This window comes from Magnolia sinica, chromosome 16, assembly GCF_029962835.1.
Source record: "Magnolia sinica isolate HGM2019 chromosome 16, MsV1, whole genome shotgun sequence".
NCBI classification, from domain to species: Eukaryota; Viridiplantae; Streptophyta; class Magnoliopsida; order Magnoliales; family Magnoliaceae; genus Magnolia; species Magnolia sinica.
The window spans coordinates 5473398-5501385 of record NC_080588.1 but is presented as its reverse complement, the minus strand read 5'-3'; the positions used below and the strand labels follow the sequence as shown (position 1 = coordinate 5501385).

The 27988-nt window shown below is 38.5% G+C and overlaps 2 protein-coding genes across 4 annotated transcripts in view; one reads left to right on the top strand and one right to left on the bottom strand.

Moving 5' to 3' along the window:
* Positions 1-11791, top strand: part of LOC131229440 (mitochondrial import inner membrane translocase subunit TIM50) — a 65345-nt gene extending 53554 nt beyond the window's left edge. Inside the window, exon 10 of the mRNA XM_058225403.1 lies at positions 11682-11791. Within this exon, the coding sequence (XP_058081386.1) occupies positions 11682-11724 (43 nt within the window). The 3' untranslated portion in view covers positions 11725-11791. The remainder of the gene's footprint in view (positions 1-11681) is intronic.
* Positions 1-27988, bottom strand: LOC131229441 (uncharacterized). 3 transcript variants are annotated; one of them, XM_058225404.1, is made up of 6 exons: positions 27777-27987; positions 11616-11961; positions 9417-9501; positions 4234-4320; positions 3582-3815; positions 1-314 (listed from the first exon to the last, which is right to left on the bottom strand). In XM_058225404.1, the coding sequence occupies exons 1-6, from the start codon at positions 27935-27937 to the stop codon at positions 238-240; spliced, it is 990 nt and encodes a 329-aa protein (XP_058081387.1). In that variant the 5' UTR covers positions 27938-27987; the 3' UTR covers positions 1-237. The 3 variants fall into 3 exon arrangements, with proteins under 3 accessions (XP_058081387.1, XP_058081389.1, XP_058081388.1); XM_058225406.1 differs by lacking the exon at positions 4234-4320 and having other exon boundaries at positions 3582-3710; positions 27777-27988; XM_058225405.1 differs by lacking the exon at positions 4234-4320.

Below are 27988 nucleotides of genomic sequence, written 5' to 3'. Positions count from 1 at the left end.
ATGGGGGCCGCACCAACACCAGTTCTTCAGCGTGGTTAGTTTTCTACACAAGATATAAGAGGAAGCGAAGAGACTACCTTGGAGTTACTCTACAGTAGCTGCAATTCTTCTCGAAGAATGGCTCAAGTTAGCCTATGGTAGCTGCTACTTTGCCGGAAAGGGCATTGAGCAAATTCAAGATCAGTGCAAATAGAAAATCAAAAGTGTGGAAATACACCAGAAGCTGGTGTATGTACTTCAAATGTCCAAAGGAAGAACCTTTTTGAGGCAAACTGCGACAATGACAGGTCCGGCTATATCTCCAACAGTACATCCTACAGGGAAACAGATAATGTTATTTTTTAGGAGTAAATCGAGTTTATTATGCAAGGATATAGTGAGTGTTGCAGCTAGAGGGATTAAGTCGTGATACATTGTAACATGATTAGTGTCCAGATCACCTGTTTAGATCAACTGGCCCAAATGGTTTGCTGATCCAAACTGTCGATCTTATGGGACCCATGAAGATGGGCATTTTTTTCAGCAACTAATCACAATTATTAGGTTCGCGTATCTGAAAGACAAGAGGAACTCCCATCCATGATAGTGTAAACGGTCTGGATTGCCAAACCATGGGCTCAATTTGAACAAAATGGTATATTGATACACCATTCACATTATGATGCATGGAGACCTTATAATTCCTACAATAACTAATGAATGAAATGTGGAATGATCCAACGTAATCAACTAAATGCATGAATGGGGTTACAAGTGATGGAATCAATGGCATCGTGTTGGATACAAAGATGTCAATACAAGTACTGAACACTTGTTGGATATGTCTTAACTCTATTGTATAAGATTCATTACTTTTGAAATCCCAACATTTTTCTTACATTCTTGTCATAGTAAATATTTTTTCACCAACACCACCACCTTAATTATATATAAAATTAAGGTAGAGGCTCATTATAATGCTACTTTCTTTAAGGTGATTTTGGCCCCCATTAATACATTCAAACAGTTTGCAGGAGGGTTCTTGATCAATCCACTTCCAACTTACAATGGTCAAATCCTCATTGAATTCGAATAAATGCATACTTTGATTTGCAAAATCAAAGACAAGCAAACCAAAAACAAGAAGAATTGAATATGGCCAGACTTGGAAGAGTACTGAATTATGTCAATGTAGTAAAAAATTTTAGAATATAAGAAAAAGAGGTCCGGATCTAGAGACTAGCATGGAGAAGTCCTGCCAATGGTCTGATTCAACATGCATGGGTCCATCTGATAAGTGGATTGGCCTGATTTTATCGTGAGGTAATTTTCACATATAACTCTTACTCATAAATAACGGGTCAACTAAATGGAGCAATGATCACCTGCGAGCAAGAACACAAACAGAGCATTCCGTGTGGTCCAATTCAGGTGGGCCCACAATTGTGTTTTAATGACATCCATCCCATCCATTAGATGCATCACCTCGGAAAACCACCTATGCCCTAAAATCATGCCAATCCAAAACTCAGGTGGGCCACAGCACAGGGAAGAAGCTGAGATAGGATGCCCAGGGTTGATTTTCATGTGGGGCCCTCCATATTGTGTATATAGAATCAAAGCCATACAGACCCTTCATCTGGCTTCGATTAAGGGTCAGCCCAAAATTCAGGAGGTTTTACAACTCTAGCAGGCCCCATTGAAAATCAAGGGTGGGGGTTAACTCCTGTGTTGTGCCCCACCTGAGTTTTGGATTGGCACGATTGCCTCAGGGAGTTTCTGAGTTTCTAAAGTGATGCATTTGATGGATGGAATGGATGTCCTCACAACATCATGGTGAGGCCCACCTGAGTTGGACTGCACGAATGCTCCATGTGGTCCTGCTTGCAGGTGAGCACCACAACATAAATGTAATGCCATATTATCCATACGAAACATTTCCATTTAAATGGGTAGAGTACAAAACTCATAATGAATGCAAATTAATATTATGTAATATTTAAATAAAACATAACAAAAAGAAATCCAAAGTGTCATGTTATCTGTGGAATGCTGAATTTCAAATGTGTTGGACATGGTACTTCATCTATTTAGAAGATAGGTATAAAAAATGGTTATGTAAGAGCAATTACATAACAGTAATGGTGGCCCATTATGGTGTAACGGCTGTTACTGTTATTGAATATCTTGCCTGTTACGAATTTTTGTAGTAGGAAACATTGACAATCTTCAGCACTTGCATAAAATGGTTTTCACATTTCAACATTATCCTTCAAATAAAAAATAAAATAAAAACATTTGGGACCAACCACCAGCTAGTTTGGCTGGCCCCAACCTCATTGGTTCAGGTAGGGGTGTACGTCGAGTCGAGCTGAGTCGAGCTGGCCTCAGCTCGACTTGGCTCGGCCAGTAGCTGACCTCAGCTTGAACTTGGCTCGGCTCAGTCCTCGAGCCTGACTGGCCAGCTCGGCTCGGTTCGGTCAGCAGCTCAGGCCAGTTCGAGCCGAGTTCGCCATTGCAGCATTTTCACAAACATCTGGACTGCACCTTCAAAATCTCACTGTATTTGAGACAGCAGCAATGGTTTTACAGGTATTTTATCAAACACCTTCTAAGCAACATAAAAATCAAGAAAAAAAGGGTGTTGGTTTCATATACATACCTTCCTTGCCACCAACCACACTTCTTTGAGTCATTTCATCAAACACTTGGTGAGCAACAACAATATCAAAGTAACCGAGTCACCGAACTGGTTCAATCCGAGTTCAATTCAAGCTGGGTTCGATCCGAGTCGAGTTGAGCTGGGGTCAGCTCGAACTCATTTTTCAGCTCAAAAAATCAGCTCGACTCAGCTCGAACTCAGCTTCGAATCGAGCTTTTTCGAGTTGAGTCGAGCGAGCTAACCGAGCTAACTCAGTTTCTGTACATCTATAGTTTCAGGTGGAGGTTTATGATCATGACCACATAAGATCTTGACCCAAGAATTATTGGACCTGGTTAGCAGGACATGTAGTGTCCTGGAGAATCCAAGTGAGCCTGTGGTTTGGTGATGTAGAGCTGATTTGATATGCCACCCATCATGAGGTTTCCAAGAAACTCAACCTGAAACTGGAAGATCCCAACTGTCCGATCTTTGTTCTTTTTACCGTTAAATGTAGACAACTGGTGTATCTTTCTCTAACCATCTCTTTGTAGGTTACCCATCAAATGGTTAGGATCTTCCACTTGGAGAGATTTTAAGGGCATCCCCCATCCTTGGCAGGGCCATCAGACCCATGAGCTGGATCACCTAAACACAGCCCCATTTGAATAAAATAGGGTCTTGGAGGATGCTACCATGATTAAAAGACAGTGAATCGGATTGACTCATCCAGCCTTGAGTTGAGTCGTGACTCGCCTGAGTCAGGGCTGACTCATAGTGTCAAATTAGATTGGACCCCACCAAATCCAAGTAGACTCATCTGAGTCGCACCTGACTTGAACAAGTCTTAAAACAATGAATGCTACATGTCCTACACAGCCAGATAAGATAATTTCACTTTCAAAAGTCAGCAAGAGATCCACTCTGAGTAAATTCCACAGATGAATAAAAGAGCGTTTACCAATCCACTGCCCAACGGAAGGACGAAGGAGCATGGTACCAATCCCGGCTCCAATGGACGCAAAAGCTAATGATGAGCCGCACCTAATAGTTGCACCAGAAACCTTCTTCCTTAGAATCTTGACACATTCTACCATATCAACATGTTCTCCATTAGCAACCTTATAAGAGAAGCACCGGTGTATCTCAATTCCAACTTGGACAATCCACGATGCAGCAACCCCCAAGAAATGTCCTGTTAAAATGATTTTTTTTTTTTTTTGCAAAATGGTGAGCAGTGTGACAAATATACCAAGATTATATTTTGAAAATCTCACAATAATATGTGAGAATTGCAAAATCATGGGATTTTCAAAATCTCAACAGATTTTAGAATATAGCAATATTAGCTCGAAAAATAGTATGACCATTAAAGAAATTGTTATATAAATATATCTTTAAATTTTAAATTTATTTAATAAATTCAGAATAAATAATTTTATTTTTCAGCAAGATTTTCCCAGTAATATCCTGAGAAAACATTTAAAATTTGAAACTCTACTGAGAAATTGCCAAGAATGAGATTTTTACTATGGTGGTGATGAGAGGCCCACAGCTTAAGAATAAAGTGAGAGAACACCCTCGGGAAACATCACCATGTAGAGAAGTCCAACCTCTGAGAGTTGTTTTGCTGATGCTATAGAAGAACAGTAAAGTCGGCATCCCTCTTTCGGCCTTGCGCTTGGCTGATTTAGGAACATCTGTGAATGTATTAAGTCAATCTATTAGTTGTTTAAAAAAAAAAAAAAAAAAAGACATACAAAAGGAGGAAGAGGTATAATATGATACTTGATGTAGATAATGGATTTTTATTTTTTTTCGCTCGACCCAGCAATGAGACAGGGCCCAATTTTTGGCAATATAAGCCATTCACCTAGTGGGCATCATCAAGGAATGAACAATCTCCCAAAAATTTCCCATTAGATGTTTTGTAGCCATCCAATTGTGGCTTTTGACTGGACAGTTACAACCTGCAGCTGACATTTTATAGGAGCCCAATCCTAGGTTAGGATCCACCCGATGAGAAAGATTTTAGGGTACCTCCATCCATGATGAGACCCACCATATGAATGAGTTGGATCACCAATAGGTGGGCCCCACATGTACATTTTTTTGGAACAAGCTTATTGCTTATCAAACATGTTAGTTGAAGACATTCCTCTAGTTGTGCTATAAGTGACAACAAATGTTGATATAAGTAGTCTTTGGTAATGAACTCTTTGGTAGTGAACTCTCTCTCTCTCTCTCTCTCTGGGAAAGTTAACTCAAATTTATTATGAGGAGGGGCGAAGTTGATCAATCAACACCCCAAGAAAACAAAGCCAACTACGGAAAAACAAAATAAACAAAAGAGCAACGGGCAAAAGGTTTGAGAGCTAGGTCCAATCAATCACATCCGATTTCGCCTTTCAGAACACCTCATTTGGGTTGCAAGTGTGATAATGAAAGCATGTATTATTACCCTTGGCCCAAATTGACCATACGCTTGCAAGAAGAGTGTCACCACAGGATTCCCATCAAGGCAAGAGCCTCCCTCATGCCATGCCAAGATGAAACTATAGTCCCCCTAGAAAGAGCAGTGACTGGGTGATAATATGTAAGGCAAACAAAATGAAAAGGAATTTACAAGATGTGTAGCGATCAAGGTATACCTTTCACCTAAAAGACAAGAAACCCTGAGGTAGTATGACCTCCTAAAGATGACACCCTGAGGTATTCAATAAAGGTACTGTTACAATATGAGCCGTAATGACCATTATGGCCCCTGTAACCGCCTTTTTTTTTTCTTTTTTTTTTTTACTGTAACAGCCCCGCAACAGACCGTTACACATGACCATCTTTCCCAACAACCAACTAAAAGCTATGACCCTGGATGAACCTTTTTAAGACCAAGTGAATTTCGTCAAATCACAATCCCTTGTAGGACGAGATGACCTAAGGGCCTGTTTGGTTCCATGGACTATACGGTAATGTAGTGTAAAACTCACATCATTACATCTTACCTGTGATTGGATATTCCCATCTGTCAAATCACTATAATCCTTCCAAATCACGCAAGACATGGATTGACAGAACACTATTTATGTGGCATAGTTTTGTGGGCCCTAACATGATGTATCTGTTATATCCACACCATCCATCTTGCGTGATCATTTTATGGTATGAGACAAAAAATGAGGTAGATCCAAAGCAGAAATGGACCGCACCACAACTAGTAGTGGGGATTGAACGCTTGCCATTGAAAACTTTTTGGGGTCCACAGAAGTGTTGGATCAAGCTGATATTTGAGTTTCCCCTTTATTTTGTTTGACCTTATGAACACGTTGGATGGCAAATAAACATCCTAATGGGCCATAGGAAGGTTTTAAAGGGCATCAGACTCCCCAATGTTTTTTGTGTTGTGGTTCACCGTTCACGTGAGCTTTGGACTTTCGTCATTGTTCGGAACATGCCCTTAAATGATATTACAAAATGGATGAACAGGGTGAATATAACACGTATTGATGAAATTACATTCAAATATATCTAATCAGGGAAAGTACTTTACATGTTTGGATGTGGAGCCACGAGAGGCGTATTGTGTATGCCGTGATTCCTGTTTTACTTCTTAATATTGTGGTAATGATAATCATTACTCATGTACCACACATTACACCACTTTACCATGGAACTTGCCAAAATAAACAGGCCCTAAGTGTTGCATAGAAAGACGGAATGGAAGATTTACCTGACCTCCCCAATTTCCACACCAACCACCCTTGTCAAACACGGATGGAACCTATTGTTGCAAAAGGTCCAATAAGCCGACCATATAATCCAATTCCTCATCATTCAAGTTTCTATGGAATTGAGGCACCCACACGATGGGGCCGCTCAAGAAGGACAAGAAATGTGAAATGGTTGTTTCCCTCTCTAAGGCATTACCAACCAGTCTAGGAAGGGCCCATTGTTTGAACTATCCCTGATATTATCAGCAATATTCCCAACATTATCCGTATCTCTAGCTTGTCAATACCGATAACACTAGTAGTATCAGAAATTTTAGGTATTATCGATATACTACCAAGTATTGCCAATGTATTGATCTTGCCAATATTTTTTACTGTGTAAACTCTAGGTGTCGCTTGTCTCGCCAACGTATCACCAAGTATTGATATCGTTTAAAAATAAAAAATAAAAAAATCCATTTCAATTTTTTTATGGGTGCATGGTTGTATGATGAAATAAATGTTTGTATGTGTGTATATGTATGCATGCATGGATGGATGGATGGATCATGGATGTAGTTATGTATGTACACATGGATGGATGGATGGAGGTTGGATGTTTGTGCGTGTGTGCACACATGCATGCATGGATGAATGGATGGATGGATCATGCATGTGTGTTTGTATGTATGTATGTGCATGGATGAATGGACCCACCATTTTCCCTATCTCCCAATGTTTCACTGAGTCAACGATACATGCTTTTAGGCCCGACTAAAGGGAAACTTATTATTAAATTCCTAAATATGCAAATATGATTCTTTTTCACTATTATTTGATTCTTAAATATGTGTATTTTAGCGTCTCCTAAAGTATCATTGAAAAATTCCACCATTTTCGCCATGTTTCTCTAATGTTTCCCTGAGTTAGTGTTACATGATTTTAGACCCCCATTAAAGAGAAAGTTATCATGTATACGTCTTTTTTTTTTTTTTTTTTTTTGCAATCATTTGATTCCTAAATATGCAAATATGTATACTTTAGCATCTCTTAAAGTTTCATTGAGAAATTCCACAATTTCCTCATGTTTCCCTTAGCCAGCCATACATTTTTGAGTATCAGTGATAATATCAATGATATCGATACATTTTTCTATATCCCCACAGCCAGCAATACATGTAACAATACTGATATTACAAACAATGAAAGGGCCAAAATAAGGGACTGGTTAGAGCACCAAACATTCTCCCAATATTTGATACATGATCCATCTCCCACGGAGAAAACAATTTCCTTCCTCATCCTTCCTCAATGAGTCCATAATTTTAAAGATCGCCCTAAAGGCTCCTCATGGACTATATATAGACAAGGCTTGGTAAACCAACCTTCCTCGTACAACGATGTCTGCAAAATATCCGTTCCAAAGGCAATCCTCTGCCACTCCAAATCTCCACAAACACTTCCTTTAGAGGGCCACGTTCATCGTTTTTAGATCTCTAATACAAGCACAACCTTCATTAACTGGTTTGCAAATGTTGTTCTAACTCATTACATGAAACCTATGTTTATCATTTGTGCTTCTCCAATGAAAGTCCCTCATGATATTTTTCAAACTACTAATAACACTAGCTGAGCATTAGAATGAGAACATGATGTGTAACCAAAAGGTATCAAAGTTCCATTTGGGGTTAAAGGAATACATAACTTGATTTATGAATAAAAAGTTTAGAAAAAAAAAAATTACACCTATATTCAATCACATGGTTAGATTGCCCACTTTGGCAGTGGGGAACTTTGTAAATTAAATTAAGGAATATCACACTCCAAGCTGAAACATAACATGATTGACATTGGCAAATGTCATGCTAAGAGGATTAACATCATCCAAAAGCCAAAGACTATTCAGAATGTTTTTCCTCGAGCATATTTGGATCAAGATGCAAAGGAGTGAGTTGGAACAAATTGAAAGCTATAAAAGGGAAAGGGGAAGGCCCAAAAGGACGTGCATGGAGGAAGTAAGAAAAGACTTGACCTATGGTCTAACTGAGGTTGTGGTCCTTGATAGAGTGGAATGGCGGAATAGGATTCATGTAGCTGACCTAGATTAATCAAGGTAAGGTTTTGATGATGATTGGACAAAATGACTCTTTTAAAAGAAAAAATAGTTATAGGAAGGTCTCACACTCAACTACTTGTAGATGTTGGGGGTGTCAGGCCCACCAGGGTGAATGTATGGTATCCAACTAGTCTAACATGGTGGCCCCATAATGAAAACCGGATGCCCTCAAAAACATGTTGACCCAACCATTAAATGGGGCACCATGTGAACGTCAAGGTTTTGGGTGGTTGTCCATCGTTTTCTATAATATGGGGCCTACATGATGATTGGATCACCATGATTTTGATCCGTCCTATTTTCACGATGAGGCAACCCTATTGGATGGATTGGATGTTATACATACGCCACGGTGGAGCCCACATATAGTTAGTTAGTTGCACTTTTTTATCATATGCAACTTAGCATGTGAGACCTTCCTATTATGGAATTTCCTTGCACTAAATTTCTTGCCATTGCAATAAATGCTCCACAAATCCATGGATTTGTCGTTTGATTCCCAGAGAAAGAATTTTGGAATTTACCAAGTCAAAATCCAATGTAGATCCATGACTTTGTCTACTCTCTTTTTTCCTAATGCAGTCTCATTTACTTGATCCCAAACAAGGCCTTATAAAAGATAATGGTATTCCTAGCGGTATTTTGTAGGTACTCTCTTTTTCCTCTTTTTTTTTTTTTTTTTCCATCAGTGGCGATATTAACCTAAGTGTATAAAACTGAAGTTGGGATTCAAACTTCAGGCTCACGTATAAGAGAGACCTCTTTTCTCTTAGTTTCCTTGTTCTCAACAAAAGTTCCCTAAGCACAAAAGACACAATGCAGCTATTGGGGCCATTCTTTACCAATTCTCTCTATAATCATGTATGGAAATAATTAAAAGCCATTCATCATGCTGTTGTAGCAGAAAGATGAAAGAATGGTTCAAACATGTGTTCAAGCCCCATGGTTTTCAACATTATGAAAGGCCACATACCTTTTAGAAGCTTCCATGCCACTCGTTGTGAAACATAATGCAGAGCAAGTCTTTCCAGTACTCGTCTAGTAGTAACAACAGTGGTCTGAAACATTGAAAAGGAAATGTTGTAGTTTAAGAGAATAATAAATTGTCGTTGAATAACTCGCAAGATGTTTCTAAAATGGTTAAGTCAAAATAATTCTTTGAAAGCATTTTCACAGAAATGTCATTTTCAAAATATCCATTTTCATAATATTTCTAAAATATAAATTAGCACAAACCATTACAATGCAACCCGAAACTCCGCCTCATAGCAATGTGCCAACTATTCCCAAAACAATTAAAGGAGTAGGGTCGATGTTAGGTGGGTGGAATGGTCATAGATCTTTGGCAAGAACACCCATTTCAGCAATCATCATATTCATCATCATCATGATAGCCTTGTCCGAGCTATTTGGGGTTGGCTTTACAAACATTGTTTCGTCAATCATATGGAACTAGAATTCTCATCGGGAGTGGCTGGTGCATTGCACCAGATGGAGTTCAATAAAATAGGAATATGAAAAAATAGAATATATATATATATATATATATAGGTGTTTCGCTAACATCCCCAAGCTTTAAATGGCACATGGGGTGACCTATCGTTGACATGAACAATTTATTCATTCATACAACTATGAGCAAGCCATGGTGCAAAATTCATGCCAATTGGATGATCCTAACTCCTAAGCAGTGTTTTAAATATCAACGATATCAGCCGATATATCCCACGATATATCTTGTATCCCACCTGTGCGATACGAAATGCATAGGTAGTGCCGATATATCCCACCTATTCGATCCGGTGAGCATTTTTTATTTTTTTTTTCGATCCATTTTTGCACTATAAATCACATTAAATCAGTGTCAAATGGTTACGAATCTATGATTCTTCATGTTTTCCATGAAAAATCATGGATTTGGAGCTTTGATTTCGAAATTTGGGGGAGATGGGGCACGTAGGGGAAAATTGAGAAAAATCAAAATTTCTCTATTTCTAGCAAATCAGTTGCAATCTTTGTATCCAGACACAAAATCAAACATGTATGTAACCTAATCTAGTGATTCTTCTTTTGCTTTTGAATGTATTACTTGTGTTACCATACATGTCTTCTTACGTTTATAAATTATATGAATAGACTTTAAATATACTTGCATCAATTTAGTTGGACAGTGCATGTATTAAGACCCCATACAAAGGAAAACCCTATTATGTGCACTTTTATTTTGTAATTTTTTTATTTCTAAGTGTGTATTGACATTTTTTTCAACAATCCTTGAGAACAAGGAAACTAAGAGAATCTCTCTCTCTCTTGCAAGGCAATTTATATAGACTTAAGGGATATGAGTGTATTGTTTCCACATACATGTTTTACATGTAGAATGCTGACATGGCACCCTCTTAAGTGGTGTGTGGCACGTCTTTGCACAGGGAAACGTACACCAGAGCTTGTGAGGTTGACCCCTGAACTTGTCACTGCTAGAAGACAGCGCATCCTGTGTAAGGCATGCAGTGGCAATTGTAGCACCGGCAGCCAGCACTGACATGAATATCGGTGCTGCACAAAAGCAACTGTTGCACCAACAGACTAGCAACTGGAATGAAATAGCATGCAGGTTGCGCTCTAGGTTGCACCGGTTGCGCCATTTGTACAGTGTACGACTCTACTTGGTGTAGGACCTAGGCCTTGGGAAAGAACTGGAAAGGGGTTCTCACGGGGCTCAAACTCCTCCGATTTTGCCATAGCAGCAACTCCAGAAAAGCTTGGTGTCCTGCGCTAGGGGTATGGAATCCTTGAAGGGGAAGGCGGTTGTAAACTGTGTCACTTTCACACTCTAAAGTGTGTTATTACTTACCTGAAAACACCATATGAAAATATGCCAATGAACAACCCAATAATACAATTTCACTTGAAGGACTCCTTGCAATATTATGATTCATTCTGCTTTGAAGAATGTTTTACTATTTTTTTAATTACTCTGGAGAATCAACTCTCATTAGGGAACTACTTTTCAGTTCCTGTAGCTCCAAGTTATATCAAGAGGTTATTGCAAGTCCTGACCAGCAAAAAATGCATTTCAACTAATGTAACACGGTATATTTATGAATTATATCTTTAAATCACCAAATAACTCTTCAAAAGTCATGTATTTTTAAAAGAAACATACACACACCTCACGAATTATTTGCTTCACTGACTTCTTCAAGGGAACAATCAAGTCAATGTGCTTCACTTCCAGATCATCTTGTAGGAAATCATCATCATCTTCTATGTTTGTATGAGGTTCCAAGAGAGGCAAATAAAAGAATAAGAAGGACCTCAATGATGTTATCGCAAGAGTCTTCAATCCAAAAGCTGAGAACAAAGGTTTAAGCTCTATAGGGTACTCCTTGGTGCTGTATTTGAGAGAATCGTTTTGAAAGATATTTTTGGAAGCACTATGCAGATTAGCAATGTAATCTTCGGTCCAGGCTGGGCTAACATCACAATCGCAAAAGGCAACTGAGGTTCCACCATCACTGAAATGCAACAGATGAGAGTTAATCAAAAGGAAGGTAGTGTCAGTGAAGAAGCTTTTCTTTGTAAATGATGAATATCGGGAGAAAAATGTGGTATTTTAAAATATGCTGATTTTTTTAAACTTTCATGTATCATGATAACATCATTTAGTGTATTTTTCATGGTATTATCATGAGATTTTCAAAATCTTGGCGATGTTTGTCACACTGCTAACTAGAAGAATCACTCTTCTTACGAACTCTAATCACTGGAGAAGTAGAAATTCTAAAATCTGTGTTGAAAACAACTTACATTTCTATTTCATATATATGGCCCTATGTGTTTACAAGCCTTTTATCGTCTATTTCCCATTTTAACCATAACATGAAGAACCAGAATCATCTATAACACCTGTTCTATGCAGCGCGTAAAAAACCAAAGCTTTGTGAGGCCCAACATGTTGTAGATGTAAAATGAACTCCATCCATCAGGTGGTAACCATTATTTTTACCTTGCATACAGAAGTTAAGCCCAATTAGAAACTCATATGGGCCACACCAATGGGAATAATGTAAAATTGCTCCCAAAACCAAGTTCACACTGTGTGGCCCGCCTGAGTTTTGTTTTAAGCTGATTTTTGTATCTTCTCTTCATCCTGATGATTGAAAAACTGATTAACAGGTTTCATGAAAATTGAACCCCATGGTGGCCCCGCACATAAAAATATGGTTGGCATCCCATCCCAACTGTTCGATGTGGTGTGGCCCATTTGAGTTCTGGATCTAGCTGATTTTTTGCTTAGGTCCTAACATCAAGTAAAGAACCTGATAGACAAAGTGAATTTTACATATACAACATGATGGGCCCCAAAGACTTTCGTTTGTTACGCATTGAGTAAAACCACAGTTTGCAAACGAAGTGGGTTAACCCGGGATCCAGCCGAGTCAACCTGGCCCAGTAAAGGACCTGGTCACTAGGCCAGGAAAATAGGCCTATGCTGACCAGCCTGTGAACCAGACCTAGTGTTCTGGGTCTACCTAGAACTTGGTTGACTCAGCCGTGCTAAAAAGGGTAAGCTAAGTCTACCAACAAGGAATTGGAAGAAGATAATATTGAGGAGCAGAAGCAGAAGAAATATTAGAAGGAGAAGGAGAAGAAGGAGAAGAAGAACAAGAAGAAGAAATATTAAGAGGAGGAAGAGGAGAAGCAGAAGCAGAAGAAGAAGGAGAAGGAGAAGCAGAAGATGACGGAGAAGAAGGAGAAGAAGGCAAAGGAGGGGAGGAGAAGAAGGCAAAGGAGGAGGAGAAGGAAGGAGAAGGAGAAGGAGAAGGAGAATAGGAAGAAGATGTGGCAAATGTTTTTTTTTTTTTTTTTCCTTTTTAGAAGAAGAAGTGTCAAGATATTTATAAAAATAAAAATAAAAAAGCTTTTTGACCGCCTGGTCAACTTGATAAAAAATGCTTTAAACAGATGTTGTAGGGGATTCCAGTCCTAGGATGAGTTGCCTTAGCTTACTAAACAAGTTTCTTAACAAAAGAAAAGAAAGCCGACCACTAACTTGAATGGAAGTATGTAACTTTTTAGTGATGTTAATTATCACTGTCTAGTTGTTAGTCATGTGAACATTGTAGGCATGAGTAGTGCTCGCATGTAGGTCCACAGTCTGATCAAACTGCATGAGTCTCAGCACAACCCAAAATCTGATAGGCATCAAATCAGGCCAACCAGATCTTACTGGATGGTTTTTAGGGGCCTTCTTATAACCCAGATAGGCAGTGGGGACCTTTTGATTGTTGGCAGATTGCTGTGATAAGGAGGCCTTGACGAACCAACTGAAGTTAAAAGTTATCATTCTTTCGGCTGACTGCACATGAATGAAATGTATGCTTGCAAGACGACGATCATACATTAGAATCTCTATGGCAATGCTGTCCAACAAACAACACTGGTGGAATCCATACCTAGGTCCTTTTGAGCAAACCAAAACCTACTCCTAATGATTTCAAAGAGAATAGATCTTGTTCATCCCATGTGAACAACATTCCAAGGAATATTGACCTCGTCTAACCTACCTAAAAGATCTGTCCAACACTCAATTTCCTGATCACCAATTAAATTGGAGAGCATTGGCCGCATCATACTGTCAGAATTCTAAAAACAAAAGAAATCTTCTTCTTCTTCTTCTTCTTCTTCTTTTTCAAACAGTTACTTCATTAAAAGAAAAGCAAAAGAGTCCCTATAAAAGCAAGAGAAAAGAAAATTCTTGATGATGAGCCGTCATCCAAGCACTAAAACACAAAAGCTACCCCCCAAACGTACAATGCCCCACCTGCAAACCCCTTTGGCGGACTTTCAGGTCACTCCACCAAAACAATATATGTTAGATTTGTTTACAGAAACATGCCTTCTTGACGCTAAGCAAATTGATACTCCAATGGGTTCCAATCACAAACTAAGCAAGTGATCAAGATGATGTAGATGAAGGCCCAGGAAGGCACAAAAGACTGGTTGGAGAACTTATTTACTTGACTATTATTAGACCAGATTCATCATATGTGGTGAGTATGGTCAGTCAGTACCCCTAGAATCCCAAAATATGGATGCAATAGTTCAGATTCTACGGTATCTTAAGGGTGCTCCAAAACAAGAAATATTGTATAAGAGATATAATCATCTCCAGATTACAGGGCATTCTGATGTGAATTAGGCAGGTTCCCTATTTGATGAAAGGTCCACAACTAGATACTGTACATTTATGGGAGGAGTAAGAAACAAAGTGTTATAGCTGAACCAATGCGAAAGTAAAATGTAGGGATATGGCTCACGCTCACTGTGAAACTTTAGGAGATGCTAAAATACACATATTTGTGTATTTAAGAATCAAATAATAGTGAGAAAGACACATATTTGCATATTTAGGAATCGAATAATAAGTTTCCCTTTAATCAGCCGTAAAAGGATGTGTTGCCGACACAGGTAAACCTCACACTGCATGTCAACCTTTGTAGTTGAAGATATTACAAACGTGGTATTAAGAAAAAGGGTTACGTTATGGCTTTAACAGACATTATGTAATTGTAACGATGGTGCCCGTTACATGATAAAGGGCCATAATGTTCAATTTGAAAAATAAGGTCCGTAATAGGCTGACACATGGCCATAACAGACTGATATGGGCTTATAATAGCCCAATATAGGGCCCTAACAAACCAATATGGGACCATGATGGGACAACGCAATGTTGATACATTTTTTTTTCCTTTTAAAAAGGTTTTGACCATTACAAGGCCATAACACCCATTACGAAGTCGTAACGACCATAAGGTTGGTTGTTACGGCTACCACTACTATTACTAAATACCTTGGTTATGAGAGATGGGTTTTATAAGGAATCTATCAATGATTATTTATTTATTTATTTTATGATAATCAGATGGCCGTTAATATTGCAAACAACCTGGTCTTTTATGAGAGAAGCAAACATATTGAGGTCAACTATTATTTCATATGTGAGGTCTCTAGTGGTGAAATTTCCACACTATAAGTCAAGTCTCAAGATCAACTTACTGGTGTGTTCACTAAAGCACTTGGTTGCAATCGGTATGAACGTGTATATTCCACGGTAGGCATTAACAATATCTATGCTATAGCTCAGGGGGAGTGTTAACGATGATGGATGTGAGTTGCACGATTGTACAACCCAATTAGATTATTGTACTAGGCCCGTACAGTCTTGTGACTCACATAGTACTTTCTCTTTCTTATGTAGCCCCTTAGTTATATTTAGTACACTAAGAGTGTACAAGTTTGCAATGTAATAAGCGAGGGGTATCCCTATCATCTCTTTTGTTTCTATTAATTAGTGAATAAAAGCAAGGGGGTAGGACATCCAACACTAACTCTCCCTTTCTCTTTCTCATTCTCTCCTCTCTTTTACATATCTTTCTTCTCTTCTATTAGAACCTACACTTTAAATTGACTACCACATGCTTTGTTCTTTCTCACTCTTCTATTCATAATGGTTTCAAGATGGCCATTTAGCTCCTCTCCTCTAGTTTGACCCAACATCTCCCCTCCCCTTGCCTTTTTGGTACCCTCACTGTCGTACTCTACTTTCTCCTTATTTATATTCGGTTTATCCCTCTAGGTGCTTTCAACTGCCTCCTTCCATCTTGGTTCTGTTGGCCTAGAATCCCACTTATTCTTCAGTATTATGGTCATATCACTATTGTTACTCTAATTCTTTTCTCCAAACAACTTGCCATTGTTGATCCTAATATATTCTTTTTCTTACTCTGATTTTCCAAATATAACAAATGCAGAACCTCGGGAAGCTCTTGTTACCTCATCCCTTGCAATATGCCAGTCTTGCCAACTCCTCTGAATATAGAGTGAAGTCCATCATCATCATCATCTAAGCCTTATCCCAACTAATTGGGGTTGGCTACGTGATTCATTTTCTATCATTCCACTCTATCAAGGGTCATAACTTTAGTTAGACCATAGGTCATCAATTCTTTTCTTACTACCTCCACCCGCATCCTTTTGGGCCTTCCCCTTCCCCTTTTAGAGCCTTCAGCTTGTACCAACTCACTCCTAATCGGCATAGTTCTTAGTCTCTATTACACATGACCAAACCATCTAAATCTACTTTCCCTCATCTTATTACTTATTGGCATTGTGTTGAGGGTCAAATATTGCATATTAGACCCCAGTTATTATCTGATTTTACGAACATGATACTGTTTAATGGCCTATTTTAATCGTGCTTGTGTTGCAATGTGAATTTAGGAGCTTTGACTGAAAAAGAGTACTAAAAGCATGAATTTAACGCTAATAAATCACCAAGGTAAGGGACGGATCCCAGGGAGTCGAGATCAAAGAATTTACACACCAGAGATCCGAGAAAATCACGCCACTCACATTAAACGGGCCTAAAAATCATCCAGAATGCAAGATCACAGGGTTCCCACCATCCGTTTGGCTCGAAACTTTATATATGGCCTGAGGACCCTAAATTAACCGTGCATGTTGAATTTCAGCCATTGGATCCTTGTGGAAGTAGCCCAACAGATAAATCAGCCACTAAAACGCTGATTTGGGGCCCACCTGATATTTGGATATACTTTAATTTTGGTCTTAACCCCTTAAATGGGATGACAAAACGGATGGACGGAGCGGATTCATCAGAAACATCACAGTGGACCCCATTGGCAGTTGCCAATGCATAGTGCACAAGTGCACTCTCGGTGCACCAGACCCTACATGCTAGTCAAAGTCGGTTTGACCGACTAAAAGAGAGAGCTTCTCTTCTCTCTAGCCAGCGTCCGCACGGACATCCACTGGAATACGTAGTGGCCCACCGTGATCGTCCCATTGGATGATCTGAGCCGTCCACTCGACCCGAGGGGTGGCCAAGACCCTAGCCATGCTTTCTTTTTGGTCCCTTGCACACGTATACACGTGGATCGCCAGAAAACACAGGATGGACGGCGAATTGATTTTATACAGTGGACCACACCAAAACTCAACCAAAACCACTCCTCTTCAATTGAAATTTCGCCAGGAATCTAATGAATGGGGTGGATTTCACCCAGTGTTTTAAATAGCGGTAGCGTGTTGTGTAGCGTTCAACCCTCCGTAGCGTGTAGCGAAATAGCGTAGCGTGTAGCGTAAGCTACACAATACTTCTATTTTTTTTAATTTATATATATATATATATATATATATATATATATATATATATATATATAGTAAGAAAAAAAGCAAAATATATAAATGTCACATTCTTCAAAATAAAAATCCCAAAGTTAAGAGCATTAAGTACAATACAAGTATAAAGAACATAAAACCGACAGTAACTGGCATTCTAAAAGGGAAAAAATCAAGAAAAAACTGAAAAGACCAAGTTATTTTGTATGCTATCCAAACCGTTCATAAGGTCTTTACTATTTATATGCTATCCAAACCCTTCATAAGGTCTTTACAAATGTGATAAAGTGAAAACACCCAAAAGATAGCCTGATACAAAACTTTTTTGGCCATAAGAATGCTTCAACAGTGCTCACTAAATGCCCACTTTTTCCTCTCGTGTGGCCCACTTGAATGTTGGATACGCCTCATTTTTGGTCACATGTCCTAAAATGAACTTGCAAAACTTATGAATGGGGTGGATTTCTCATAAACATCTCATTGGGCCCCACCCAGCATCCTTGCGCAGGAAGTGCCTGCAAAACGGTTTCGCAGGAAATTCACGTCCGAAAGCGAGCGCTATCACTCCCGAGCTCGAGTTGCATTGACGGTTCAAAGTTATATAGGCCCCACAATAATGTATTTATTATATCCACACCGTTCAACCATTTGGAGAGATCATTTTAGTTGATGATCCCAAAAATGAGTCATATCCAAAGCTCAAGTGGACCACATCACAGATAACAGTGGGACAGTGATTCTCACCATTAAAACATTCGTAGGGCCCACCATAACTTTTATTTTCCATCCAATCTGTTCATTAGGTTACACAGACTTGGATGAAGAGGAAAAACAATTATCATATTGATCCAAAACTTCTGTGACCTCAAAATGGTTTCAATGGTAGATGTTCAATCTCTGACCGCTGTTTGCAGTGTGGTCCACTTGATCTTTGTATCTGTCGTATTTTTCGGGTCAAGCCTTACGACGAGCTCGACAAATGGATGAACGGTTTGGATATAACGCATACCTTATGATGGGACCCACAAAACTTGGTGACGTCAACGCGCCAGTAAGCTCATGGTGTGCGATACACCAGCCAACGCAAATACCTTTAAACAAGGCTCGCACACCCTTTTTTTTCAACGCAGATAGGGTTCCGGCATTCCGGAACCCTAAAATCTCTCCCAAATTGATGATTTCGATATCGGCGATGATTTCTTCAGATTTCAGAGATGATTTCTGTGGATTTCGCCCAAATCCAGTCGAAAGCTACTCTCTTAGGCGGATTGAACAGGTTAGTGATTTCTTTTTTTCGGAATTTCTGGATGGGATGTGGATGAGATGTCGCCGGATGTCGCACGACTACAGTCCTATGCAAAAATCTGCAATATCAGACCTTATCGTGCGATATATCGGCGATATCTCATGATATTTTGTGATATATCGCATGATAAATGGAAGTTTGGCATTTTTTCAGTATTTTCTGGGGGTTTCGTATCGCTGACTGTCGATACCGATATTATCAGCTGATAATATCGATATTACGAACACTGATTACAGGTAGCGCACGCTACCTACGCTACACGCTACGAAGCCGTAGCGTACGCTACGACCCCTATAGCGCACGCTACCGGGATATACGCTACCTGTTACGCTACGTAGCGATTTTGCTACGCTACACTACGTAGCGTACGCTACCGCTATGCTACGCACGTTACTGAAAACACTAATTTCACCAAAAACATCACTGTAGGGTCCACCGAACATGTCGGTGCGGTGACGTGCGTAGGACGTACGTCCGGACGCACCCAGCCACGGTGGGGCGTTGTACGATCACGATCACGGTCGGATCGATGATCCAGACCGTTCAAATGATGGATAAGGGGGTCTTAACCCTACCCATGGAGTCAGAATGGATGGCGTGGATGGGTTCTTTCCCGAAAGTCACTCCAAACGAGGTTGTTTTAGCGGTTTCGCTGCGCACGAAAAATCTCCTCCCACCGACTCCTAGCCTTCATATCTATAAAAGGGAGAGAGAGAGAGAGAGAGAGAGAGAGAGAGAGAGAGAGAGGTATCCAGGGCAGCCGTGGAGGCTTGGACGTGGAGGAAGAGAGAGAGAGAGAGAGAGAGAGAGAGAGAGAGAGCGTGGACGGCTTCACCATATGAAAGAGTTTTCTTCCTTTCTTCCTGGTTTTTTCTTACTTTTTAAGAGTTTTTAGATGATCATGTCCTTGATTAGCTAAACCTCTTAGCTAGGGCTAAGAGGTGAAGCTCATAGTGTGATGGGTTTGGTTCTATGTCTTTAATTCATGCTTTACTGAACTGACTTTGATTATAGTTTGATTATGAGGAATATTCGTAGTTTTTAATGGTTTATTATGACTTAAATTACAATGGATCTGCGATAGCTTCGGGTATGTTCTTTGCATTATAGGGATTGTGAACATGGGAGCCATGTTGTTCGCCATCGTCTCATGGGCATGGTTGGATGACGGAACCCTTCCTAATGTTCATAAATTCCTTAGATTGGATGTGGATTGGTTAAAGTTTTGTTGTTTGCTTTGTCTCATGGGGCATAGTTTTGTGATGGAATCAATTCTAATTCTCATACATCTCATCTCTTGAAAACTAGATCAAAGGAAATTCAAATTAGTTTTAAATATCTTCCAACTGGATGAAGATAGGACTCTGATTCTATTTGTGTTCGTGAATCAAGCATAGATCTCCCTGATCTCTACAAGTGGATCCTTGGCACCCTAGTTTCCCACCTTTGAATTTTACACGTTTTAGTTAAATTTATTCAGCATTATTCCCTTAATTCTCCCTGATTTAGATTACATCTTTGCCTAGTTCTAGTTCAAGTTGTTTTCAGATTACGTACAAGGTTCAGTCCCTGTGGATTCAACCTCGGTCTTAACGAGATTATTACTACATCACAACCCTATACTTGGGGTGTGAACACATTGCTCCTAAATTCCCTCGAATATATTCATTTCTAATTCTATTCTTCCTTGTCTTGCCACTCATCCATCTCAACATCCTCATTTCAGCCACACTCATCCCATGGACATGTTGTTCTTTAACTAACCAACATTCTATCCCATAAAGCATGGCTAGTCTTATAGTTGTCCTATTAAATTTCCCTTTGAATTACGATGATCAGATAAAACTCTAGAGGCAATCTCCATTCTTTCACCTCACTTGAATTCTATGAGAAACATCCTTCTCAATCCCTCCACTCTCATGAATTATCTACCCAAGATAACAAAAGTGGTCATTTTGGGAAACTTCTTGTTCATAAATTTTAACTAATAATTCTTCGTTTCCACTACTATTGTTAGTAAAATTGTACTCCATAAACTCTGTTTTAGTCCAACTAATTTTAAATCCTTTAGATTCTAAAGAATGCCTCCATAAATCTAGCTTTGTATTTATGCCCTCTCTCATCTTGTCAACCAAAACTAAGTCATCTATAAACAACCGACACCACAGGATCTCTTATCGCAAATGCCTCGTTAACTCGTTCATAACCAACGCAGGAAGGTACGACTTAAGTGTCGACTCATGGTGCAAGCCTATAGTAATTAGGAACTCACTTGTCCCACTAGTAGCAAGGTATCCCATAACGGTAACGATGGCCATAATAGCCAGCACCATTACCTTTATGATACAGGTTGTAACAGTTATTACAGCTCCCTAATGGTCGTTATGGTCTCTTTTTTTTTCTTTTTTTTTTTATTGAAAGAAAAAACCCGTAAAACTTATATCTGCCCTGTAACATTGAGAAAAAAAAAATGAAAAAATTGTATTTTCCCCGCAACAAACCATTACGAGGTTGTTACGGTCTTTACAAGGGGCATAGCAGGCTGCTAACTGCGGTTACGGGTCATTTTTTCCATAACGGCTGTTACAGCCATTATGACCCCGTAACGTGTAACGGTTGCCACCGTTACCTTTACGTAAAGGCCTTTACAGCACACCATGACTAATAGTCCTCACATTTGTTATTACTCCTCCATACATATCCTTAATCATGTCAATATATGCTCTTGAAACTCCTTTTCCTCTACTCACCAGATTAACTCTCTAAGGATCCTATCATAAGGCTTTCTCTGAGTCAATAAATACCATATGGAGATCCTTTCTCCTTTTTTATATTTGTCCCTCAATTGTCTAAGTAAGAAAATAGCTTCAGTAGTAGACCTCCATGGTATGAAACCAAATTGATTTTCCAATACATTCATCTAATCCGTCTTTGCCCAATCACTCTTTTCCAAAGATTCATAGCATGCCTCATAAGTTTAATCCCATGATAGTTAGTGCAACTCCATATGCCCCCTCCATTCTTATAAATCTAGGTGCTTTTGACTACCTCTCAAAGAAGAAGAGGAGGATGGGGAGGAGGATTGGGCGATATTTTGAATGCATTATGGTAAATAAAAATAAAAAGGTAAATAAAAATAAAAATCAAGAGTGACCTAGAAAGGGATGCATTTAGCAAGCTTCACCCGATTGTGATAAACATTGTCAAATACCGCGATAATATCACGAGCTTTTCAAAATCTCACAGTTTTTAACTTTTGCTGATTTTATTGCAAAATTATCACAATTTTAAACGAAAAATTATTTAGAAGTTAAACAATTCAATATGTAGTTTATATTCATTTTTTTCTATATTTAGGCCCTGATTGGTAGATGCCTGGTGTAAAGCGGGCCGCAGACCTATTCTTAGCACAACTGAACTGAAAGAAGCCTGAACGAAAGCGGACGTAGTCCGTCAAATCGGGCCCAGTCCTACGTAGGACATGACGCAACTGGCCCTAGGCGTGTCCAGATCGAAGAAATTCATTCCGGATAAGGAGAAATTGTTGTTCAAAGTGTGAACCGTAAATTGGCCATAACTTTTGATTCGGGTATCATTACGGGATGCACGACTTATGAATTTTTACTAAAGGCCATCTCAGGTCTAGCGGGTCGTGTTGGTCCGTTTAGTGAGAAAACACTTCCTTCCAATTCAAAATTACAATTTTAGAAAAAAACTTACTATTTTTAGTAAGTTTTAGTTTGGACTTATCTCCTTCATTTTAGAGTTTCAGTATATGCAGTCTTCTTATGAATTGCTTTTAATCATGCTAGGAATCATCCGGTGTGATTAGATTAGGACTTTCTATTTTTCGTAAAATTTACTATTTCAGGTAAGTTCCAGTTTAGTCTAATGAGGACTCCTAATTAGGGTTTATTTTTTCTTTATAAATGATGTAATCAGGAAGTCTAAGCATTATTGATTAATAAAATTTTGAATTTCCCTTTTTATCTTGTGGATTCAAAGTTTTGCATACTTGTAAACGGTGGTAATCTTCCTCCCTACACCCTTCCCTGCGTCAATGCCTAAAATTGAGTTTATCTTATTTTTGTAAGCAGTAATTATATATTAGAATCTTGATCTCTAATACATAATTATTGTTGGGTTTTTTTTTCAAAATAATTTTGTTTTATAAAAGAGAATTTAAAGAAAGGGTTATAGCTTTTGGTGATTGTTGGTAACCATTCATTTGTGAATGGTGGTGCCTCTTGGTAAAGGGAGCATCATTTGAATTTGAAATAGTGGAGGGATGCCACTGTTGAAAAGACTCCATGAAAGAAGATGTCTTTCCATGAAAAGGATCTTAAAGCATCTCTTGTAACTCTATATAAACCCATTTTTGGGTCAATCCGAAAATAACAATTCTAACAATCTCATCTCCATCTTCTTCTTCTTCTCCATTTTCGGTTTTGGATGGTTTTTGAAAAGTAACAGTTTTTAGGCGCTAAACTACAAACAGTTTTTCAGACAGTAAATTGCAAACAGTTTTCAGGGGATAAGTTGTAACAGCACAGAAGTCAGGGGTGTATGCTGTAAAAGTGTGTTCAGGATGCGGTTTTTCGATTTTGCAAGCCGAAGCCCACATTTCTCTAGTCTTGGAGAAAAGGCTTATTATATCCTGGAGGCATATTTGTTGTAACCCTCTTGCAAATTGGTTTAATCACCAGTAGGGTATGAAAATCGCCTTAAAGATAACGACATCATAACGCGCCTTAAGCCTATCCTTAGGTGTTTAATTTTCTATCTTTCCGCCTCAACCCTACAATTTTAAGACGATATTATGGCCTCTTCTATGGGTTATCCTGACTTTGTTAGAATTATACCGTTCGACGGCTCAAAGTTTCTTCGATGGCAATCGAGAGTGCATCTCTTCCTCACATCACTCAAGTTGGATCATGTGCTTATTCAAGATCCTCCTTCACCACCATCTAATAATGATACAATAGAACAAATTCAAAAGCGACAAGATTAGGAGCATAATGACTACATATGCAAATGTCATATTTTCAACACTCTTTCTGACTCGTTATATGCTATTTACCGTCAAAAGAAGACCGCTAAGGATTTGTGGTAGGTGCTGCTAACCAAATACACATAAGAGGACATAGAACCTAAAAGGACCAAAAGGATCAGAACAGGTACATCTTTCGGACCCGATTTCTACCTTCTGTTATAGAAGGAGATAAAGAACATATAACAGAGGAAACCATGTTGGTATGTAACATAAAAAATGATCTGGTAACAATAGATGATGCCCTTAAATCTCAAGATGCTTCTTTTTGGAAGGAAGCTATAAACGATGAGATGGATTCTATATTACAAAATAGAACATGAAAACTTATTGATCTACCCCCAGGATCAAAACCAATAAGCTATAAATGGATTTTCAAGAGAAAACTAAGACCAAACGAAACCACAGATAGGTTTAAGGCCAAATTAGTGGCTAAAGGATTTACACAAAAAGAATGTATTGACTTTTTCGATACTATGATCCAGTAGCAAGGATATCAACTATCCAATTTCTAGTTGCTCTAGTATCCATTCATAAGTTAAAAATCCATCAGATGGATGTAAAGACAACTTTTCTAAATGGTGACCTCAATGAAGAAGTTTATATAGAGCAACCAAAAGGTTTTATAGTTCCAGGATATGAAAATAAAGTGTGTAAATTGATCAAGTCACTATATGGACTTAATCAAGCACCTAAGCAATGGCATGAAAAGTTCGATAAAGTAGTCACCTCATATGGCTTTAAGATTAATAAATCTAATAAATGTGTATATTCAAATTTCTCTGATAATAAAGGAGTAATTATATGTCTTTACGTAGATGATATGTTAATATTTGGTACATGTTTAGAAGTTATAAATAACACTAAAAGATTCTTATCATCTAGTTTTGACATGAAGGACATGAGTGAAACTAATGTGATTCTAGGTATCAAGCTATTCAGAAACAATGATGGTATAACTCTATCTCAATCACATTATATTAAAAAGATACTTAAAAAGATTAATCACTATGATAAAAACCCAGTTTCTATTCCTTTTGATTATAATATCAAGTTAATTAAAAATAAAGGTCGTAGTGTATCTCAGTTAGAGTATTCCAAGGTGATTGGCAATCTTATGTACGCTATGATTTCTACTCGACCTGATATTGCTTTTGCAATAGGTAAATTGAGTAGGTTTACAAGTAATCCAAGTTTAGATCATTGGAATGCTGTCTCTAGAGCACTCAGATACTTAAGAAAGACAATTAACTATGTTTACACTTTTCTAGTTACCCTAGTGTGCTTGAAAGGTATAGTGATGCAAGTTGGCTCACTGATTCTAATGAATCCAAGTCTACTAGTGGTTGAATTTTTACACTTGGAGGATCTGTCATTTCTTGAGGATCCAAGAAGCAAACTTGCATATCTCACTCTACTATGGAATCTGAATTCATAGCTTTGGCAGCGAGTAGTAAAGAGGCAGAATGGTTAAGAAATCTGTTATTAGAAATATCATTATTGGTAAGGCCTTTACCACCAGCCTCTATCTACTGTGATAGTGAAGCGAGAACAAGACTTATAATGAAAAATCTAGACATATCAGTCTAAAGCATAGTTTTGTGCGGCAACTACTTGGTGACTGTATTATAATAATAAAATATGTACAATCTATCCAGAATCTAGCGGACCCGCTCACCAAGGGACTGGCAAGGGATGTTGTCAGTAGAACATCAAGAGGAATGAGACTTAAGCCAATTTTATAGACACCGGATGAGGAAAAACCAACCTAAGTTAATAGGTTCAATAAGCAAAGTACCTCACAGGAAGTAGCTGAAGCAGCACTATACATTTTCTATCTGTCTCATTCCTAGACATATCTATAGTGCTAGATAGCTGTAATGATAAAAAAGAGGATGAGCTGCTGCTCTTAATGAGTTCTTTCAAGGGTGCTATAGTTATAGGGGCATTCATAAGGACTCACCTATATGAGTATTGGAAGTGGGGCCGCTTCCTAATGTTCGAGAGTTTTTGGCTACTCTCATAGACTCATGAATCCAGGACAGAGCACAAGGCCGTCATTGTGCTATAATTTTAGAACACATGATAATTGAAATATATGTGTGTGTGACATGTCCGGTTATGTCATATAGAATATTTAGTGCAAGACTATAGTCATTAAAGATTCTGATACAACTTTGATTTGTTTATACTAAGTGAAGGTTCAAGTTCATAAGACACCTTCTCCTATGCACATATTTTCCTTACATACCCTAACCTCTTTATTTTGAAAAATGGTGGGGGATTGTTAGGTTTTTTCAAAATAATTTTGTTTTATAAAAGAGAATTTAGAAAAAAGGATTGTTGCTTTTGGTGATTATTGATGACCATTCATTTGTGAATGGTGGTGCCTCTTGGTAAAGGGATCATCATTTGAATTTGAAATGGTAGAAGGATGCCATTGTTGAAAAGACACCGCCATTGTTGAAAAGACACCATGAAAGAATGTGTCTTTCCATGAAAAGGATCTTAAGGCATCTCTTGTAACTCTATATAAATCCATTTTTGGGTCAATCTGAAAATAACAATTCCAACAATCTCATCTCCATCTTCTTCTTTTACATTTTCAGTTTTGGATGGTTTTTGAAAAGTTACATTTTTCAGGCACTAAACTGCAAACAGTTTTTCAGGCAGTAAATTGAAAAAACAATTTTCAGAGGGTAAGTTGTAACAGCACAGAAGTCAGGGCTGTACCCTGTAAAAGTGTGTTCAGCATGCGGTTTTTGGGTTTTGCAAGCCGAAGCCTACATTTCTCCGGTCTTGGAGAAAGGCTTATTGTATGCGGATTTGCTTTAACCCTCCTGCAAATTAGTTTAATCACCAATAGGGTGCAAATATCGCCTTAAAGATAGCGACATCACAACACGCCTTAAAGATAGCGACATCGCAACACGCCTTAAGCCTATCTTTAGGTGATTAATTTTCTATCTTTCCGCCTCAACCCTAACAATTACTATTAAAATGAATTCATTATGTATCTGAACATCTCCGATACAAAATTATTGTTAACTAATATGGGATGGACTCATTTTTAGGCTTCAACACCCTAATCCATAGCTCAAGTGGTAGACTGAGTGAAAGATACCTCATTTTAGCACTGAGGTCTTGGTATCGATCCCTAGTGGGGGTGGCTAACAGTGAAGTGTGATCTGACAGTCAAGCTAACCAAAAAAAAAGGCTTCTATGAAACAGGCCTTAATAATGCATAATAAATATTTTAAAATATTTTATTTTCAGTGAGATTTTTCAGATAATACTGCAAGAAAAATGTCAACATTTGAAAATCTCCTGAGAAATTCCTTGGCCGAGAGACTGCCAGAAATGAGATTTGTCACTATCCTTCACACACGCAGAAAATTTGAGTTCCATATTTCTCTTGAAAATCTTGCTCCTTTACATCTCTTTCTCCCTTTACTTACACTACACATTTTCATCTACATTTGGCTTTCGAAGTCAACACCCATTGAGGAATCCGCACCGGAATTAAGTATAAAGAACTTGTAATAGATCGCATCTCTTGATTTGTGAACACCCATTTTCCAAAAGCGGAAAATGGGTTTATGAAAATCAATCCGGTGGGCATACATTTCAATTCCCCAATTAAAAAAATGCATTTTGAATCAAACGCAAATCTCCAAACTACAGAAAAACACAATCAAACAACACCCGGTTGCAAAAAAAAAAAAAAAAAACAATTAAAAAAAGCGAATCAGGAACTGAAGCATTACCCAAATAAAAATCTGGAAGCAAAAGGCCTTCCAGCAGTGATGGAAGCGGCGGCAGCGGAAGCAGCTGCAGTGGCAGAGAATAGCCCGTAAGAATGGAGGGATTGGATTGAGAAGTTCGGATTCTTCTTAAACAGATCCAACAGTAGAGTTATTCCCGCCATTTCTGGACCTCCGGAAAGCTACAAACCGAAATTTCTCCTTCTACACCGTAA